Source organism: Cryptotermes secundus, unplaced genomic scaffold (assembly GCF_002891405.2).
Source record: "Cryptotermes secundus unplaced genomic scaffold, Csec_1.0 scaffold511, whole genome shotgun sequence".
In the NCBI taxonomy this organism is placed as follows: domain Eukaryota; kingdom Metazoa; phylum Arthropoda; class Insecta; order Blattodea; family Kalotermitidae; genus Cryptotermes; species Cryptotermes secundus.
The window spans coordinates 1826777-1846657 of NW_019727101.1; the positions used below are offsets into that span (position 1 = coordinate 1826777).

Sequence of the window (19881 nt, forward strand, 5' to 3'; positions counted from 1 at the left end):
TATGTATTAATTTGTTTTCCTCCAACATTAACCTTTAATCATTGTTTGACTTTATATTGTGTTTGTCCAGTATGTAACTACTTCTATCATACACTGTGCTGAGTCTATAATTGGCCTTACGGCTGTTGGCTCAGCACATAAATAATAAAGAATTGAATTGAATTGAATTGAATTATTATTAAATTCTTATTTATTTACGTGCAAGTTTAACAGCTCAATGCCAAGTACAAATTTAGCTCTTACAAGCAAAATAAGGAAACAGCGCAGGTTTTACAGCAATAACAATAAAATTATTAATAATATTTTCATGGACTATAAAACGTAATAATAATAATTCAATTCAATTAATGTTCATTTACGTGAAAATTTAAGAGCACATAATAATAATAATGACATAATCTTCGCTACTTTGGCAAACAGCTATGCAGAATTTCGCTGAAACTGAAATCGGAAAGCCACCGTTGTATTCTTTAGACCATTAAATGCCTAAAAGATAATTAAAATTTTACATACGAAGTAAATGTGATATTTATAGAATATTGTTCATATTTCGCTCGAGTTTCATGATATTGGTTTGTAACCTAATGTCACTGCACACTACATAGCAAATGATGAAATTGCTATTTGTGTGCTTCAGCCGAAATCTTTGGAGTTCTCACCGCCATATTGCAGTCTTCTTAGTAATGACATCGCGTAGTCTGGTATGTGAGTACAAACATTTCCGAGGGACATACTGTCTTCATTATCAGATGTCTAGTTATGAAACTGAGTAGCACAACGGATTGGTACCAGCTTTTCGGAAGAACCTATTGGTACAGAATGTGGAGGTAATATGTTCCTCCGAAACGTCTGTAAATACATAAAGGTTATATGGTGTTATAACCCAGAAGGAGAAAGACAGACTGCATATTTATTTTTATAAAAACCATAAATTTCACATGAGCTGACCAGATTTCTAAATACTCTCATCTAAGCAGAGAACTATAAAATAAATACGTCGATATGCGGGTATGAATATATCTCGCACACTTCCTAAGCGTATAAATTTTTCAAAATAAGTAAACTGTGATCACAGAATACGTTTTTTTTTTCAGTGTCATAAGCCATTTGCTTCTCTTTACGAAGAATCTATTTGCTCTGTTACAAATTACCCGTGAAATACAGTCGAATTCTGGGCTAGAATTATTTACATTCCTCTAAAAGTGATATAATTTAGGTCCTTCTTTTAAATATGTGAATTCGGATGTCGAGAAAAGTCGAATGCAATTTTGAGGGGTTTCGGATGTTTCGGCAAACTCTTTTTAACCCCAAGGATCTTTTTAACAGGAACATACATCAGGCAAACTAACATGAAAGCAATCACATAAATGGAGTAATTGAAACACAATTTTGTAATTAATATTTTAATAAGTTTCTCCATATTTATATTGGCTTCATTTATAACGTACCGTCCAGGAGAACTGTTAAAAATAATTGTTGAAAATACATTTGATTTTATGGTGAATTCGGAGTGCCGCATGAAGAATTAAGATATTTTTAAAATATATGTTATTACATAAGCGTGTGTGTAAATGCAAATATTATATGTAAAGCTAGTGTATTATAAATATTTTTAGTGTTTCTAGATTTCTTACTAATAATTCTCACATATTAATAGATTTATATAATTATATGCAAACGCAGATATAAAGAAGTTTCCTTACTTTCAAAAAGTATATATTTCAGTGGGACAGTAGAGCTGGATACTTGACAACTATGTTGCACTCTAAGAATACAAGGTATGAAAATAATGTATTAGAAAATTATTATAAAACGAAAGTTATGAAATAAAATATGGTTAAAAACTCTTCATGTAATATTTCATATTATGAAATTAACGTTTCAATCTTGTTGTATAATTCATAGCTCCCTTCACAGTTTGTTTCATGTATCAAGCTGGGAATTTTCTAAGAGATATTTGGGCGTAAGAAAAAATAGTAGAAGTGTAGAAGGCAGGAGAAATTCGTGATAGAATTATGAGGCGCTTGATTGTGGGTGGGTGTGAAGGGAGTAAATAGAGCATAAGTTTGTTGCAAGATTCCCAGGTTTAGCCCCCCGTTCTTCTGATAATAGTAGTATGAAAGTAGGGTCGTAAATTGAACGAGGACCACGGATTTTTTATCTAAATTTACGACAAATTTCATAATTTCGGAAAATAAATGTATTGCCTTTACATCAGAGCATTTTAATTTCGATGAATGACATTTTCTGTTCCGTATTTCTTTTGTTTCCTATTTCTTTCCGAGAATTTAACAGAGAACACCCGAGAATATCATGAAATATGCCCAGTAGCTACATCTATTTATTCCGCACCCAAGTATTTGTGTAGAATACACGTCTTTGGATGCATTTCCTGTACTCATATTTCTTTAAATTAAACTAATATACTCTATTTTATTCTGAGTGTTAGTCCATACTGAGCGATTTATCTATAATAAACTGCGACGAAGAGGAGGAAGGCAGCCATATTCCGGACGAAACACCAGTTCTTGTGTTGGAAAGGTCTCTTTAAATATTCATGAATTCTTTTGAGTATTGATGTACCCATTCCTTGAAAGAGCATGCTCTGAAGTAAAGAGGCTCAGTTTCATTTCATTAAAATTCCTTCCAACATCACGTCTCTCTGACTAGGTGAATATGTTATCAAATTTGTAGATCCCACTCGCTTCAACTTAGCATAAAGAAGATACTTCATGAAAATTGGTAAACCTGCGTGTTTAGTTGCATATGTTATATTTTCTCAAGTAACATTATAGATACATTAATATTTTCTTTTAAATTTTTAACTGATTTTGGTTAAAAATATTATCGTTATAAGCCCTGTCGCTTGTATTACGCTAAGTCTACGTGAGTTTTCATTTTGTCCTCTGTGCGTGGAGGCAAGGGAAGCAAAAACAGGGTTCAAAACGTGTGGCCCAAACTGACGTGAATATTTTGGTTGTGTTTCCAACTGTGACGCCTTCTCAAGGTCTCCGGAACCCGAACATATCTTACTCCGTTCCAGCTGTGTTTCTATTTTCTCGAAATAACGTGCCGGCGCTTTACTATAGAACTTTAAGCCGCTTTAATATAGAATTTTATAGACATTGAAGTAATAATAAGCGACTATTGCGGACATTCTGTAGAACTAAAAAAATATTCCAAGGCATATACCTCATTTTGCATGATATGCGTGAGTGTTTCTATTCTGTAATTTTTCACATGTACAAATATGGAAATCCAATTCCTTCTCAATTTTCATCTTTTACATGAAAGTACAGACGAACAAACATCGTATGTGAATGTCTCTTCTGCATGTTGTGTTTGTCGCTGCAGCAAGAAATGAACTTAACACCGACATGGAAATCTCACAGGTTTGGACAACGTATCACTTCGATGCATGTCCTCGTACGGGCTACAAAATACGCCCGTGTGCTCGTAGCTTTTGCGTCAGCGTTGGAGCCTTAGGGGGCGCTATATCCTCCCACTCAAATCGTAGGTGCGTCAAATGAATATTCTACTTCGGACAGAGACATCATTATTTCTTCACCGTACACAGAGACGTTTCTTTATTGCACACAGCATATCTCCACGGATACTAGCATGCCTACACATGTAAAAAGGTAACGCTATCCCTGTAATAAGCCATGGAGACCCACAGGGTTGTGAGACGTACAGGTTCATATATTTTCCCTAGAAAATCGGCTCGTAGGTGGCGGTGAGGTTGTCAGCCTTGCACGCCTGTCACCCTTTATCCCCAAGAAGATTCCTAGTACTCTTTTCTGTTAGAGGCTGCGCCGACCCCAGGGCCACAGTGCAGCTGGAAAAATTATGTCTCTTGAAAAATCCAATGACTTCATCGGGAATCGAACCTGATACTTTCCGGCTTGTAAAATAGTGTCTCGACCAACTGCGCTACCGCGTTGTAACAATCTTAAGATATTTAAATCGCAGTAGATGATATAAAGGCCTACACAACCTCATGTACAATAAGGACTGCCTCATTAAACTAAATTCCTGACGCCGCAACCAGCCAAACTCTAGATCAGAGAAGGAATCCCCAACTTAATAGTCCGAAGATGTGATGCTTAGGTCTATCGTACACCATAGTCTTCATTGTAAATCGTGTTTTGAGTGAGTAATAATTACTTTGGCCTCATCTTGTAAGAAAGTGTAAGAACATGCTTGCGTTTGTAACCCTGTATCTCTTCCTTCTAATGAGGAATGAAAGACTACGTATGAGTCATGGCCAATGTCTTGATCCTTCACACAATTATGTATGTTTTGACTGATTGAGTAGTGGCCGTGCTTTATCGGGAGATCATGGAGAATGGCCCATGAGCGATTCCTCCTCTAAAGTTCCCCACTTCTTGCAGTCGGTGGAGTTCATAAAAGGTCCTGAATGTTAAGTCAATACTACGGACGAAAGATGGAGCTTCGTATAACGTGTCTTTACCCACTGGAGACACTTCTGTGTCTACCAATCATGTATTGCTATTATAATAATTACGTAATGCAAATTTCTAAACCAACAATGGATTGCAATTTAGCCTCCGGCTTAGTGTTCTGATGCCTGCTCAATTTGTCATTTCGTGTAATCTTGGTCAACTTAGAATCTTGAATTGCTTGCGGTTATAAAGAAGTTATGTCAAAATTATTATTACTATTATTGCCATTGTGAGTTTGATTCCCAATGAAGTCATTAGATTTTTCAATTTACCTAACCCTTCCAGCCGCACTATGCCCCTTCGGTCGACCCAGTCTCTTAACAGAAAAAGTACCGGCAATCTTCCTGGGTGTAAATGGCGGCCGGCGCGTAAGGGTGACAACCTCACCGCCGTCTGCCAGCCGATTGTCTATAAAATGTGGGANATTTTAATTAAATTAGATATTTTAAAGTTAAATTTGTCTAATATGTACTAAGAAAGTCCCATCGCCTATATATTTGTGATTATTTTTGTGCACACAATATTTAATAAAACATTTGTAGACATATTTTGATCTATCTGATATGTTTATTATGGTTCATAAGTTACGAGTATTTCACGAGTTCACGCAGCCTCAAGTTTTCTCTTTTATAGCCTGCGAAAGAAAATTATCTCAACAGAAGTTTAATACTTTTCTGAAGTCTAGCACCGCTCACAATTTTAGGAAGAACGATGACGTAATGGTGATATTATTTCTAGCTCATAGATTCGTACGTCCGCCATATTTTTGTTACTGACTGTAGGACATTTATAAGAAAGAAGATGGAGTGACCATCAATGTAACTTCCATGTCAAGTTTTATGAACCTCGGTCAAATTATTGTTAAAGTTCTATAGGGTATACACATAGACCTCTATAAACACAGATGCGCACGGAAACACAGAGACCTTGACGTGTTCCTAGCGGTGACGTAGGCAAGTGCCAACTTCTAGGATGTTCAGGGGGGTACAGCGCAGAAGATACAAAGTTTTAGAAGCGCGATGAACTCATAGGTCTGCTGATTATAGAGAGAGAGAGTGGGATACATGCAGGAAGGGGTAGAACATGCATGAATATACGAATAAATGACACTAGAATTCTCTTATATCACAATACTTGTGTGCAGTTATTGTTATTAATAATTAGCATTGCAATGCAATAACTTTATTAATTAAGAATACTTGCTATATTTGTTTATTGTTAAACGTAAAATATTATTTGTAAAGGATAGATGAATATAAATTTGACTTTAGCATCTGTAATATAAATTCTGAGAATACAGTACTTAATTAGGTATTATTTTGTGTTATAATTCTGCGATAAAACTTTCGTTTGAACTCCTGTTACACTGCTCCTACTCTCCCAACGACTAAGTTTGTTTCTGAAATTATAATAGCAATACAGAAAGTGCAACAATTTAATAACTTTTCCATACGTAGCGCATTTATAGGAGTTTCAGACGGTGCACAAAGCGGCAACAACAATTTCAGACTTTCCGGCATCTCTGTGAGGACATGTCCGGACTTAAGTCTCGGTTCGAGTCTAACATTGACTTGTTCAGCATCCTTATTTCGTACATTCAGTTTTATGTGCTTTTATATAGAGAAGTGAACCGAATAGAATATATTTCTTGTCACGCTGCAAAGAAAATTTGCAATTTTTTTCTGATAATTTCTCCTTTTCTATTTGTCTGTCCGCTTGCAACGATAGGTGAAACAATGAGCGGGTTTTCGTGAAAATTTATAAAACTATCTCTGTAACAGCCCATGGAGGTCCACAGGTTTGTGAGACATCGAGGCTCCCACATTTTCTAGACAATGGGCTCACAGATGGCGGTGAAATTGTCAGCCCTATGCGCCGGCCTCCCTTTACCCCCAGGAAAATATCTGGTTCTCGTTTTTGATAGAGGTTGAGTCGACCCCAGGGTCATAGTGCGGCTGGAAGGATTAGGATAATTGAAAACATCCAATGTCCTTATGGGGACTCGTACCGGCGCATTTCCGTCTTGTAGCACAGTGCCTCAATTAACTACGCTACCCCGTGCCCCTCATGAAAACTGTTACTGAAAATTTTTACTTTTTTTTTTCGACAAGTTACATTTTTAGTTAAAGCCGGGAATAGAAGGACACCGTACACGGATACCAACCTGCATTTCTGTGCCCATTTCGACGGTAACTCTCGTCCTTCTGCTTAATTAACACCGCGCCATGCAGACGTATGGAGGAGTATTGGTATACTACCACACATTACTGACTTCAGTAGTACGTGGAGGTTAGTGGTCTGGTTTACGCTCCGGCCGCTTCACTCCCAGATTAAGACCCACCAATACTTATTATGTATAAGGTTTGATGAACCTCAATAGCTGTCTTGACGCTGTGGGGAGAAAAATATTTAACTGCCCCTGCCAAGAATTGAACCCCCCCCCCCGTTTAGCTCGTAGCCCGAGCTATGCGGACTCCCGCATACATTGCTCAGTATTTATTTAAATAAAGATATTTCCAATAATAATTGGAGACAGAAACAAGACACACTGTGCATGTCAAGCACAGTTTCTGCGTAAGGATGACAGTTTTTATGATAGGTGAAGAGGATCAGTGAAGAAGCCAGAATTCTTACTCTGTGCGTATTTTCGTGTTCTCCTGCAAATGATAATTTTGTGATGTGCGTTTCCATAGTGTTTTGAAAATTTTCATCAGTACTGAAGAATAAAAGTAAGAAGAGGAAATTCTCTTAAAAAATAATTATTTATGTATTTTTACGTTGAATTGTGTATCGTAATACATAATACATTTACAGATTTAGCAAAATACGGCCAGATTACAAAATAAGGTATCACTTGTTGTTTAATTTAAATAGATTGGACATCTGACGTTTTCGCAATTAAAATGCCATTCTGAGGAGTAGCCGTTCAAGAAACGCTTTTGTAAAACTTGTTCAAATTTATTTTAGAAAAATTTTCCTAAAATTTAAAAAACGTGCTATAAAATGAGTCAAAAAGTAGAATAGGTAAAGGATAAAGTTTTTCTTTTTCTTAACCACTAATTAAGCATTACGTCATGAAGGCTTAGGGGGGACTGGCTGTAGAGATAAATATTAAAGTATTTTTTATTCTATTAAAAAAGCCTAATTTTTAAAATTTTGTGTAGATATTTCATTTATCATAACGTCATTTATTTAATTCTGTATAAGATTTTTGGAATAGCAACAGCTTTGAATTGCATAAAATAATCATTTAGTATTTAATATTATATCATGGGGCTACTTCGCGTCTTAATTCATTCGTACTAAAATTCAATTTCTAAGTAGAGTCTTAAAAATAACACTGAACAAGTCTGAGCAGTGCATTATTGAACGGTTACATATGAGAATAATATTTGAATCTCGAAAAATATCAAGTCACCAATTTAGTTAAAATTAATAATAAATAGTAATATGTTTTAATTTTATTGCACTCTGACAGGTCTTTAAACGAATTTCTTTATTATTTTCGGTGCAGTGTAGTGATCACACGACTCACATGGATGTTGAAGACTTAGTAGGATATTCTATTGCACAGGTAGTATTTTTTTTAGTTTTCAAAATAATTATTGGGGGGATAGTAATTACGGTTAGATGCTTCATACAGTTCATACGATTACATAAATATGACCACTTTACTTAACACGCGTTAAAGATTACGAAGTAATAACAGAGCTGTTCACAGTGGCCGCGCGGTCTAATTGAAGTGTCTTCGCTCGATCGAACACTGGGATCGTGGGCTCGAATCCCAATCGAGTCATGGATGCCTGTGTGAGATTATTCTGCGTTTGTGTTGTTCTGTGCGTAGGTATCGGCCTTGCGACGGGCTGATTCCCAGTGCAAGTGTCCTAGCGACTGTGTAAGAAAAATAAGGGAACTGAAGACGTACCTAGGACCCAACAAGGTACTGTCGTACCGTTGATGAATGAATGAATTTATAACAGAGCTTGGCTCTCACGCCCGATGCAGAGGCCAGTGCTACACAAGTCCTTAATAAGACGTCTATCTCTCCTGTGATCCTGAACAAGACAATAAAGAAGAAAAAATGATAACTGTAGCAGATTTCATGAGGTTAGAGCTATCAGGACAGGGAATATGATTTTCTGCAATCTTACGTCGTGCATTTCGGTGAATAGTTATTAGTTAGTTATTTAGAGAAGGTGGGTTTCCCCATGCACCACGACCAGTTTGATCTATTGTGCTTCCCTCTATGATATTCTACCGGTCTCTATACCCTATCGATAAATGGTGCGTACCATCAGTCCCGCCGAGCAAGCGAGTTTGGCCACTTGCTTAGCGGTGTCTATAATGCTTCCCCCATCTACCAGAGACCTTAGAGACTATTGTTGGGCGGGAAACGTCCTTGAATTTGGCTCAGTGATCCCCTTTGGTGATATGAGGTTCTTTTACGTGCCGTAAAGTTACGACACTGGATACACAGCTTAAAGCCCCTCCCGGAGGACTTGTTCCCTGAATTTTTCCGCCCTTAAAAATTCGACGACCTCCGCCGGGTATTTGAACCCGCGTACTACGAGTCATGAGGTGGGAACGTTACCTCTAGACTACCGAGGCCGCTTTTTCGGTGAATAAATACCAACCTTTTGGGAACCTATTGGTATCTTCAGTATATAAGAGTAACTACCCTGACCTTAGAATGGAGAGAGTAGAACTGCAAAACATTTACATCTGTCTACCAAACTAAAAGACGTCACATTCCAGAAAGCCATAATTCTGAAATATTTTTTCTTCCAATTTCAGATCCTGAACTCCCATCCATCGTGGCCAAGGCTGCGTGGGCTTCAGAGGGTGAGTTGCATAAGTTACTTCAGTGTCCCTGGCTACTGATTGCATTCCTCATATAGACCCGTTTTCGTTAGGCTCTGTTAAACTTCCAACTCTTCTTACATTGCATTACAAAACGGTATTTTATATGATGCTATCCCTGTGCTTATTTAGTTAAGCATGTTAAGCCATGTCTTGCTTTGTGTTCCCTGTACTCATATAACACTAGATAAGCACAACTAAGAGAGCGGCACACTCAATGGGACAAGAAAACAGCCGCAATATGTAAGATAGGAAGAAAATCATCATATAAAGTCATACTACAGCATCAGAATTCAACGAAATTAATAATAACAACAAAGTTGTGCCTTAATGAATACAATTTGACCAAGTGCACAGTGCAGTAGACCCGTTTATAAGATCCGTTGCCTGAAGTTGGCCCTGTGCAGCTGAAACATGTAGCATAAATATCTAATTTACATATATTTTATTAATTATTTATTGTTTTTCGGTTTAACGATTTTGCAGCCGCACTATGGTTCTGGTATTGACTCGGCCTCTTTCAGAAATAAGTACAAGGAATCTTCCTAGGTGGTAAAGGGTGGCCGGCGAGTAAGACTGACAATCTCACAGCTATCTGTGAGCCTATTTCCTAGAAAATGTGGGAGCCTCGACGTCTCAGAAACCTACGGGCCTCCGTGGCCTGTTACAAGGAGAGATTTTAATTTTTACAATTTTTTTTTTAGAAATTCTTAATTATATTACATTATTTAATACTATAAATTGATGTACTCAAGAACTTTTGTCTTCTCTTCTGTTGTTCAAAACCATAAAAATTAGAATATACAGAACTATAACTTTGCCTGTGGTTCTGTATGGGTGTGAAACTTGGTCTCTGACATTAAGGGAGGAACATAGACTGAGGGTGTTTGAGAACAGGGTGTTGAGAATATTTGGACCGAAGAGAGATGAAGTGGCAAGAGGTTGGAGAAAACTGCATAATGAGGAGCTTGATAACTTGTAGTCTTCTCCAAGTATAATTAGAATGATCAAGTTAAGGAGGATGAGGTGGGCAGGTCATGTAGCACGAATGGGGGAGACTAGGAATGCGTATAGGATATTGGTGGGAAAGCCAGAAGTAAAGAGACCACTGGGAAGACCAAGGCGTAGGTGGGTGGACAATATTAGAATGAATCTTAGAGTGATAGGATGGGATGGTATGGATTGGATAGATCTGGCCCAGGATAGGGACCAGTAGTGGGCTCTTGTGAACACGGTGATGAACCTTCGGGTTCCATAAAATGCAGGGAAATTCTTGAGTAGCTGCAGAATTGGCGGCTCCTCCAGAAGGGCTCAGCTCCGTAAGTAAGTAAGTAAGTAAATAAGTAAATTGATGTACGACAAATACGATTTGATCTTACATGGATCTTTTCAAGCACGTATCTGTCTTCTTATTCTGGAAGAGTGTTTGTGTTATGCTGCCACTCAGTTTGGTTCTTACGCTTCAACTCGATAAAGTTCCGTACTGCGTAACTCTGTTTCCCGCGCGGTACTGGTGCTGCTGCCGGAAGAAAAATGCGGCCTCCCACGACGTCGCTGGTTGCGTAATAATTCTTCTTTACGAGAGGCGCCCTCCGTATTAAACTTTAAATGCCTCGTCTATATGGGAAACGGCTCTGTAAGAGAATTATATGAGCCGTCACAGATGTGTGACTTAGTAGTTTTTCATAGTTTTAGGTGAGTTCTGGAGCTCAAAGCTTGATTATCACAAATTAAGTTCACTCTGACATATATCAGTCCCTCCAGACGAATTTATGAGATGAAATCTGTGCCGATAAGGCTGAATTTCAAACTCTAATTCCATGGCTCAAATTTCAATGAAAATACGAACACCTGATTTAACATTTGATATGATTTCTGTTTCACGTACAGAATAATTGTAACATTGTTAACCCGTTTTAAGACTAAATTCCTAATTTGAAGAAAAAAAAAGGGAGGCTTATGAGATCACCTTGCTGTCTGTCTGTGCATTCTTCTTTTGTCTTGCAACTACCCCTGACTTTTAGGCTTCTAAAGCTTATGACACCATCTTGTTGTCTGTTTGTGTATCCCCTTTTTACAGTCTGTGCCTAGCAACTTATGAGATCACCATAATATCTGTGTGTCTTGTGTTCCGTCACTTTTTTGTCTTTCTATGCGGTCTGTGTTGCATCACAGGAAATGAGGCGATTGGTTCGTCTCATAACTTCCGATAATACATTCTCTTAATCTGTGTTTCATCATAGCTACTGTCACCTCAAGACAATGTTCTCTATTTCCTATCCTGCTGCCCTCTACTTGCACGATTACGTGTATCTTTTTATGGAGATGGGGTGCAACTTTATTGAGACTTTATTGATATGCGTAATCTCTGTAATTCTTTTGTGTTATTATTTATTCACCTAATGGGTTGCTTTTGCGTAAACGACTTCTTTTTTTATTGGCTCTTCCAGCCCATTCATGGCTCAGGCCTCTTATTCAGTTCCGTAATCATGTTTCACAGACGGTAGGACAACTTGGGCGAGTGATCAACTCGTCACAAGGCGGCTACCTAAACACAGGACAACACAGACACAGAATAAATGAACACATATATATATCCATGCATTGAGTGAGATTCAAACCCACGATTTTAGTGTTCTAGCGAGCGACGACAGGTCATGCCCTAGACTCCGCGGCTAATGTGACCTGCTACAGAAGAGTATAGTGCAGTAAGTTATTAATTAATATATAACTTACACAATAAATTTGTTGGTGTGCGACGGATGTGTACTGTGAATTCATCTCCAGACAGATGTTGGGATAGTACCTCAAATGTTACCTCGACCACATACGCTTTCAATTTTTTATTCGCCTGCAGACCTATCACATAATGCTACATCATCTCAGCTATTGAAACCTTCACTTAATATAAATGTAAAAGGCAGATCTGTCCCTGTGTTTAACTAATTATCCACCACACCAAGAAGACTTATGTTGGAGTGACGGTAGAGCTCCACGTTTCTTAACCTCGACACTAAATGTGGGGATGACTGGTGAAACTCACCCTCCCTCTCCGTCCGTATTAACTCACGGTTCTCACTGGATATAAGACTGATCGGCTCCCAGAGACTATACCAACGCAGTAGAAAAAATAATATCTCTTGTCTCTACCGACAATCAAACCCGGATTCCTCGGTCGTCAAACCCGTTCATTGTGGCTCTGTCAACTAATATGGTAAATAATACCAACAATTAAGTTGGAACAATTCCGTCTTTTGGCATGTGGTGCCGTGTAGATCTTGTGTGAACTGACATTTCGGAGGAAAGTATCGCCTCCATCTTCAAGATAGAAAATCCACGAACAAGGAACTGGCGTGAGCAAGTGGCAGCAGACTGTACTCCCACGGAACGTCGGTTCACACATCTACACGGCGCCATATCCCAGAAGACGGCATTCTTCATAGTCACCGCCGTGGAAACCTCAAATCTTACAAATAAGTAGGAATTTGATTAACATGTATTTATTTTTTGAGTTGCTTCCAAATAACGTGACTGGCTTTTCGGTTTAACGATCCTTCCAGCCACAGTATAGTCCTGGGATCGACTCAGCCTATAACAGGTTGACAACCACACAGCCCTCTGGATGCCATTTTTCTAGAAAATATTGGAGCCTCGACGTCTCAGAACGGTATGGATCTCCAAGGCCTGTTATAGGGATAGCTTTACCTTTTGTCTTTTACGATGCCGTACCTGCAAATAGGCGATTGAATCATTACGAACTGAATTACACTGTGTAAATACATTTATATATCCGCAATGTCGCTAATTTTTACTTATTCTTTTTGTTTGTTTACTTACGGTTGTTTTACAACGCTCGTTGTAAGCCTATAATGCATCGAATTCTTGTCTGATTAGTGAACGCTGATTTCGTAGGGATGCGAAAGGAAACTCTCTGCCTAATTTGAGGCACTATTCCAGCATCTTACTGCGTTATTTCTTATTATTATTATCCTCATACTTCTTGTAGATAATATAGGGTTCTGACAATGGTGTATAACACACAGAGATACTGGGTTTTCAGACTTTGTCCATCTTCCGGAGGCTAGCTCTTTCTAAGGGTCCCAAGAGAGTAGGTGTCTTCCCTCACCTGAGGACAAAAAGAGATCCAGTTTCCGAAACGTTGTGTTTTTTTCTTAGTTATTTAGAACCCGGACGATGGACCGAGTCCGAAGACCCAGTATCTCTGGGTCTTCTTCTTCTTCTTTCACCTTTAAAGATTAGGCTCTATGGCCAATGTCCATTTAGAACAGTTATTTCTGAAGTATGAAACTTATGCACAGACGGTAGGACTCCTTAGACGGGGGATCAGCCTATCGCAAGGCCGCTACCCACAAACAGAACAACACAAAACATAGTAAACGCACACAGACCTCCATGTCTCTAGTGGGATTCGATCCCACAATCTCAGTGTTTCAGCAGGCGAAGACATTTCAGGCCTTAAGAGGGCGCGGCCATTGGGATCGGCGCTGGAATTCTGATAACTCACACCTTAAAAACACATTTTAGTAATAAACTTTATAAACTGACATTTATTTATTTGGAATTAGTATTCACGCATTCAGTTGTATTCAGCGTTGTTGTTTCCACTAATAGTGAAGGTACTACTGAAACTGCTCTAATATCCATTATTGCATCTTAGCTCTGTACGTATATTCATGTTTTCAGATATTCTTTCTTTACTGCAGCGCCGTCCCAAAGGCAACGTACTAATTAGGGAACTATCGATAATAGTTGTATTATCTTCTGTCCTTTGTTGGCCATGTTTCCAGCTTTCTCCTTTGTACGAGTATATTCACGTACTCCGTACAGAACTTTTTATTTGATAATGTTAACGACTAAAAACCCACACGTTCTTATGACCAACAATTCTTGGCCTTTATGTTGTATTCTCTTTTCTTATTATTGCTTCCTACGTTTTATATTATATTGATATCCGCATCAGATAGGATAGCGTAGGCGGTATAGTTATTGGCTACGGACTGGACGAATGGGGGTTCGGAGATCGAATCCCTGGTATGGTCAAGAATTTACTTTTCTCTACGTTGTCTAGACCGGCTCTGGGACTCACTCAATATCTTATTCAGTGGTTACCTGGGAACTCTTACCTCGGGGGTAAAGCGACCGGAACGTCAAGCTGACCACTCATCTCCAACTACTACAGAGGTCAAGAATATATGGATTTATACATCCACTCCCCCATGCGTCTTCGTGGCGTAGTGCTTAATTAGTTTAGCACAGGGACAGCTTTACCTTTTTATCTTTACTGAGATCCTTCAGATCTTCTCTACACATTGTTAGCGTCTGCAAACTCCCACGCTGCAATTTCCAGTAATTGTTTGTTTCCTTTCTGTAACCGGGGTTTCCTTCTTGAAGCTTTCCACTACATATATTCTTGAGATCATGTCTATGGAGCAAGTAAGGCATGAAGAGTCTTCCATTTTCTTTCTTTCTCGTTTATCTTGTTTTGCGGCTCCCCGCTTTTTACGCTCACGTGACCGGACTAATAATGTTTAGAACCTTCCTTCGTCTTCTACTTTTTCAATATTTCTGCTCAGTGTTAGTTAGTTAGTGTTGTGTTAGTGTTAGTGCTCAGTTAGTGTTAGTTTATTAAGTCCCACTTTAAAATGATCAGTATTTTTTAATTCCTTGTTAATTCCCTTATTCATTACTGATCTAATTCAATATTGATCTTCGGTGTTTGTGTTTCGAAGTCTCAAGTCATGATAATCAATATTTCGTTCTTTCATTCTGTTTCGAATTATTGCTTCATTGTATCCGTAATTACATCTCTCAGAATTGTGTAAGTTTCCTTCCACTATCTGTTTACTGCTTCTTACGCTGACGTCACCAAACTACCATTTGAATTTCTCTCCCTGTGCAGATGTGAATACGTTGACATGCGAGCGTTAAAATATGACGCTTCAAGAAGTTGCTTCGTTCTTGAAGACCTCTCTTCGTTTTGCTTTCTGAGCGGCGTTCATTAATCTGACAGCTTTGCTCTCCTGCAAGACCGTTGTCTCCAGACAACGCCAGCAAACCTGTATTGGGGTGTGGAGTCCCTGGACCAACGCCTCTCTTTGTTCTACAGCCTCGGTACAGGGCAGGACAGGGTCTCTCCCCCTTGTGCATTGCCACGTACTCCTCAGGTTGGCCTTCCGCGGGCTGCAGAGTCATCATGGTCGAGCATTTCCCCTACGTGTTCAATGCAGTAGGGGAGGTAATCCTTCATATATTACTTTCATGTATACTCTTTTCCTTTTTGTCCTCTGACTGGGTGTGTCCTTAAGAAAGAGGATTTTTTTCCCTGCCGTGAGGAGAGCCGAGCCTGGGAACGCCCTGAACGAGTGGTGTTTTGAAAGGGTGGTCCAGATTGTTATACGTTGCATTTAAACCAATCTTGCTGTCGCCCATGTAGGGCTATGCACAAGGATGAGGGTAGATCTTCTTCATGCTGTCTGACAAAGACCTGAGCACGTTTCCTTATAATTTATTCTCTAATCTTCAGTGTACGTTGCATAAAGTGCCTCTTACGGTTGAGAAGTGTCGTGTAGGTAATATAATTATTACAAAAGTAAGAGTTTTTAACGTAATATTATATATTGTTTTTTGGATGTGACGCCGTGTAATCAGGTGGAAGTTCTTCAACTTTTCGGAGGTAAATGCATAATTTTTAAGGTCGACGCGTATGCCATGGAAATGGGTAGAAAGAATCTTGGTTTATTTTTTGACTATGGAAATGGTGAACTTGTATCGAGCTGCACGGCGTCATAAGCCACAGGATAGTACTCTCCATATTTATCGACGTGAGAACCTCAAATCCGACACTTAGATTTGAAATAAATGTTAACTCGTTAGGGTAGTAGCAGGACGCAAACCCAGAACACAGGTAGCATATTTTTAAGTGACTATTAAAACTTCCTTTCCGATTGAATCATTTGTAAAATAAAGTAAAATTATATTAAGATTATAGTCGTGAAATTTAATTGAGTGAAGTTTTCACACAAATCTCCAAATGTGATTCCCATAAACAAGTCTCCGAATGTTGTAAAAGCCAAAATGCGTCTTAAAAATTAAGATTTGATATTGAAGTTGTTATTTCGCTTTATTTTTAATTCAGTATTAATCAAAGCTGAAAAATTTAAGACTTTCAGAGTTTTTCTTATCCAGTGTCTTCCATAGGGTGTACAAGCTAAAACAATTCTACATTCTTTATGCAGCAGTCAAGCCACTTATGTTGAATTAAGTTATCGGTGTTTTATTATGTAATGAGTTTTGAGGTTTACAACGCGGTTATTATAAAGAATTCCATTTTATAGAATGTAATTATAGAATTACACAGACGTGTCAGATGAACTTAATGGTTCCATCTGCAGGGTAAAAGTAAACTGGTCAAGCAGCAAACAGAGTCGGCTTACTGATTTTTTACTTGCTTGTTTGCGTGTTTTATCGCTTGGCATACTCTTCTGTCCTGATGATGGAAGCAATAATTTCTTCCGAATTGTTTGTAAACTTATACCAGACTACGCGTCGTCACGTGCCAGATTATAACATTCCTATCTGATGAATTGTCTAAGAAACAGTGCGTGTTTAGTTCAAAACGTGATGATCAATCCCAAATTTAAATGCTATATCAGGGGCGCACAACATTACCACTGTGGGGCCGCATTGTATCTTAAGTCCTTAGACGAGGATGGCATTATAAAACGTTTATTATACCCCCCACACAGTAGTAAATTAGATGAATGTTTTAAGTGAATTATTAAAGTTTCGTGTGAAGAAAATTTCAAACTTTCAAGGATTAATTAGTAAGGGGTTCTCGTAAATTTCTTCGACAATATTCTCGCCCCATTTTTTAGGGGCGATGGAAGAGCCAGAGGATAAAAGATTAAAATCGCGGGCCGCATGCGGTCTGCGTGCGTCTGCTTGGACAACCTTGATCTCTAGCCGCCGTTAATGTAATATGACAGCACATTTAGGAAGAGAATGTATCGTTATTTTGTGATGCTATAAAGCTTAAATTTATTCAAAGAAATAAGAAATTCAGTCGACTTTTTCCACGTAATTTTGCTACAAAGTTTAAAATACTATGTAAATTACATTTGTTGATTTGGTATCTTATTGGTACTGACCCGTTAACGTCGTTACCATTATTAACATTAATCATATTCTTAATGTGAATATTATAGCCATCAACATTCATATAGAACTTGTTCTCCTCTGTAATAAATTAAGCTTGTAAAAAACTAATGATTGTACGTCATTCGCTAAACGCAGGATACCAAGGAAATAAGCTGAAATACCTGTTAGAAGGCGCTTGACCATGCTCAACAATAAATTATCTCATATTGCATTGCCACTTGGAGGTGTTAGATGTTTAAATTCTTTGGTTTTCCATCTGAAGTTCTTGTATAAAAACAGAAGCGAGAACAAATCTACAATTTAAGAAAACTACATTCTCTGTTGCATACGCTTAAAATTTTAAATTATTTTATGGAACTCATAATCATCTTAAACACGAGAGAATGGCGAAATATTTACCGTGGTGTTAATAATTTAACAATTCTTTAATTTAAACCATCAATAGAATGTCTTCGATAGTTGTTCTATACATGGACACTATTGCTTCGGAACTGCCTCATTCACGGCTTACTAGATTCTATAGGTCTCTTATTTATAAGGCTTATAAGTAATATAAGAATTTACTGTAGGTTTTGTATCAATATAATTATATTTTTTTGGCGCAAGTTTATAATGTATTTTAATTTCTCGATAAGCTTTTGAGTTACAAGCCCAAAAGATGATACAAGATATATTACAGCTGGGTTTGCATTTTAGACTTAGATTTAAGCTATAATTCTAGAAGAAATTATCACAGATAAGACCATCTTCCGTATTTATCTCGGTGTTACAAATCTAGAATTACGTATTACAGTGAAGCTTAAATTTTAGACTTAATTTGAGATATACTTTTTATTGCTAGTGGGGTGGGACTAAGTCCCTTGTACTGTGGCCATTTCTGGCCTATTGTACCAGCCCCAGGTGATAGGTGAGGGTGATTGTGGAGCAATTGATAGAATGAAGATTAGCAAGGGAAACTGAAGTACTCGGAGAAAACCCGCCCCAGCGCCATTTTGTCCACCATAAATCCCACTTGACCAGATCCAGGCTCTAACCCGGGCCGCCGGGGTGGGAAGCCAGCGACTAACCTCTTGAGCTATGGCGCGGCCCTAGTTTGAGATATAACTCAAATATGAGGTGTTAAAATTAGATCTATCGTTTATACTTGCTTTTAATTATAAATATAAAAACAGATATTAGATGTAGGCCTGCATTTGAGACTTACGAGTACTTTGGAGTTATAACTCCAGAAGCTGGTATCAGAAATAGACTAATTTCGAGCCTTAATTCTGAGTTATATCTCCGAAAGTATGTATTGCAGGCAAACATCTGAACGTAACGTTTGACGTCACATCTCTCGCATCCTCATCGGGTTGGTGAGTACATATTATGTTAACATTTTTATATAAAATTTTTGCACATATATTTCCATCTTAAATGCAACTATCTAGCCACCCTTCTTCTACACACACAACCTACTTAAAAGCATAACTAGTTAGCAGCATGGATACCCCTACAGCAAAGAGTGCATACATAATATCTCACGAACTGCACAAACAACAGGCACAATACCCACGCAGCAAAAATTTAATGTTAGCAAATATCTTTTAAAAGAATGGATGATGATCACAATAAAACTCATTAAGAAGTTATTTAATTTTAATTATTTCAATTAGGAATTTGCGTTCACACGCTATAGGTAACTTTGAAATATAGTTTAACAATTTTAGCAAGATGGACAAAACCTGATGATGGCCGTATACGACTGAAACTTGTAGTGATGAAGAAATGTGAACAGATAAAAAATTGCATTTAAGACGGAAATATATGTGCACGAAAAATATTTTAATACAATATGATGCTTAAATACAATATTATTTTATTTACCAATTTCTCTGAAAGTAAATCTTGAGATTTTTTCTCAGTGTTTCCATCGTATGCCGTAAAACACAATACGTGCTAGGCTTAGTTTGTGTATCCAACATTATTACAATATATTTAAAGTATTAAATTTAAGGGTGACACACGGTAGCGTAGTTGGTTGAGGCACTACACTCCAAGCCGGAAGGCAACGGGATCGAATTCCGATGAGGTGATTGGATTTTTTCAATCCTTCCAGCCTTACTATGGCCCTGGGGTCGACTCAGACTCTAACAGAAATGAGTACTAGTATTATTCTTGGAATGTTCTTGGGAGTAAAGGGAGGCCGGTGCGTAAGGCTGACAACCTTGCCGCCATCTATGAGCCGATTTTCTAGAAAATGTGGGAACGTCAACTTCTCACAACCCTATGAGCCTTCACGGACTGTTACAGGGATACTTTTACTTATTTTTAATTAGACTATTATTATTATCATTATTTTTATTAATTTCGTTATTATTATTATTATTATTATTAT

At 38.0% G+C, this 19881-nt stretch overlaps 1 protein-coding gene across 2 annotated transcripts in view; it reads left to right on the forward strand.

Annotated features, from left to right (window-relative positions):
- The window catches only part of LOC111864420, a 724828-nt gene that overhangs the window by 353447 nt on the left and 351500 nt on the right, over positions 1-19881 (forward strand). The window contains exon 7 of one of the 2 annotated variants that reach the window (XR_004513022.1): positions 9261-9300. Coding sequence is in view for 1 of the 2 variants with exons in the window: in XM_033751420.1 (XP_033607311.1) it covers positions 9261-9308 (48 nt within the window). In the remaining variant the exon portion in view is untranslated. Of the gene's footprint in view, positions 1-9260; positions 9309-19881 lie in introns of those variants that run through there. The other variant, XM_033751420.1, reaches the window with a different exon arrangement.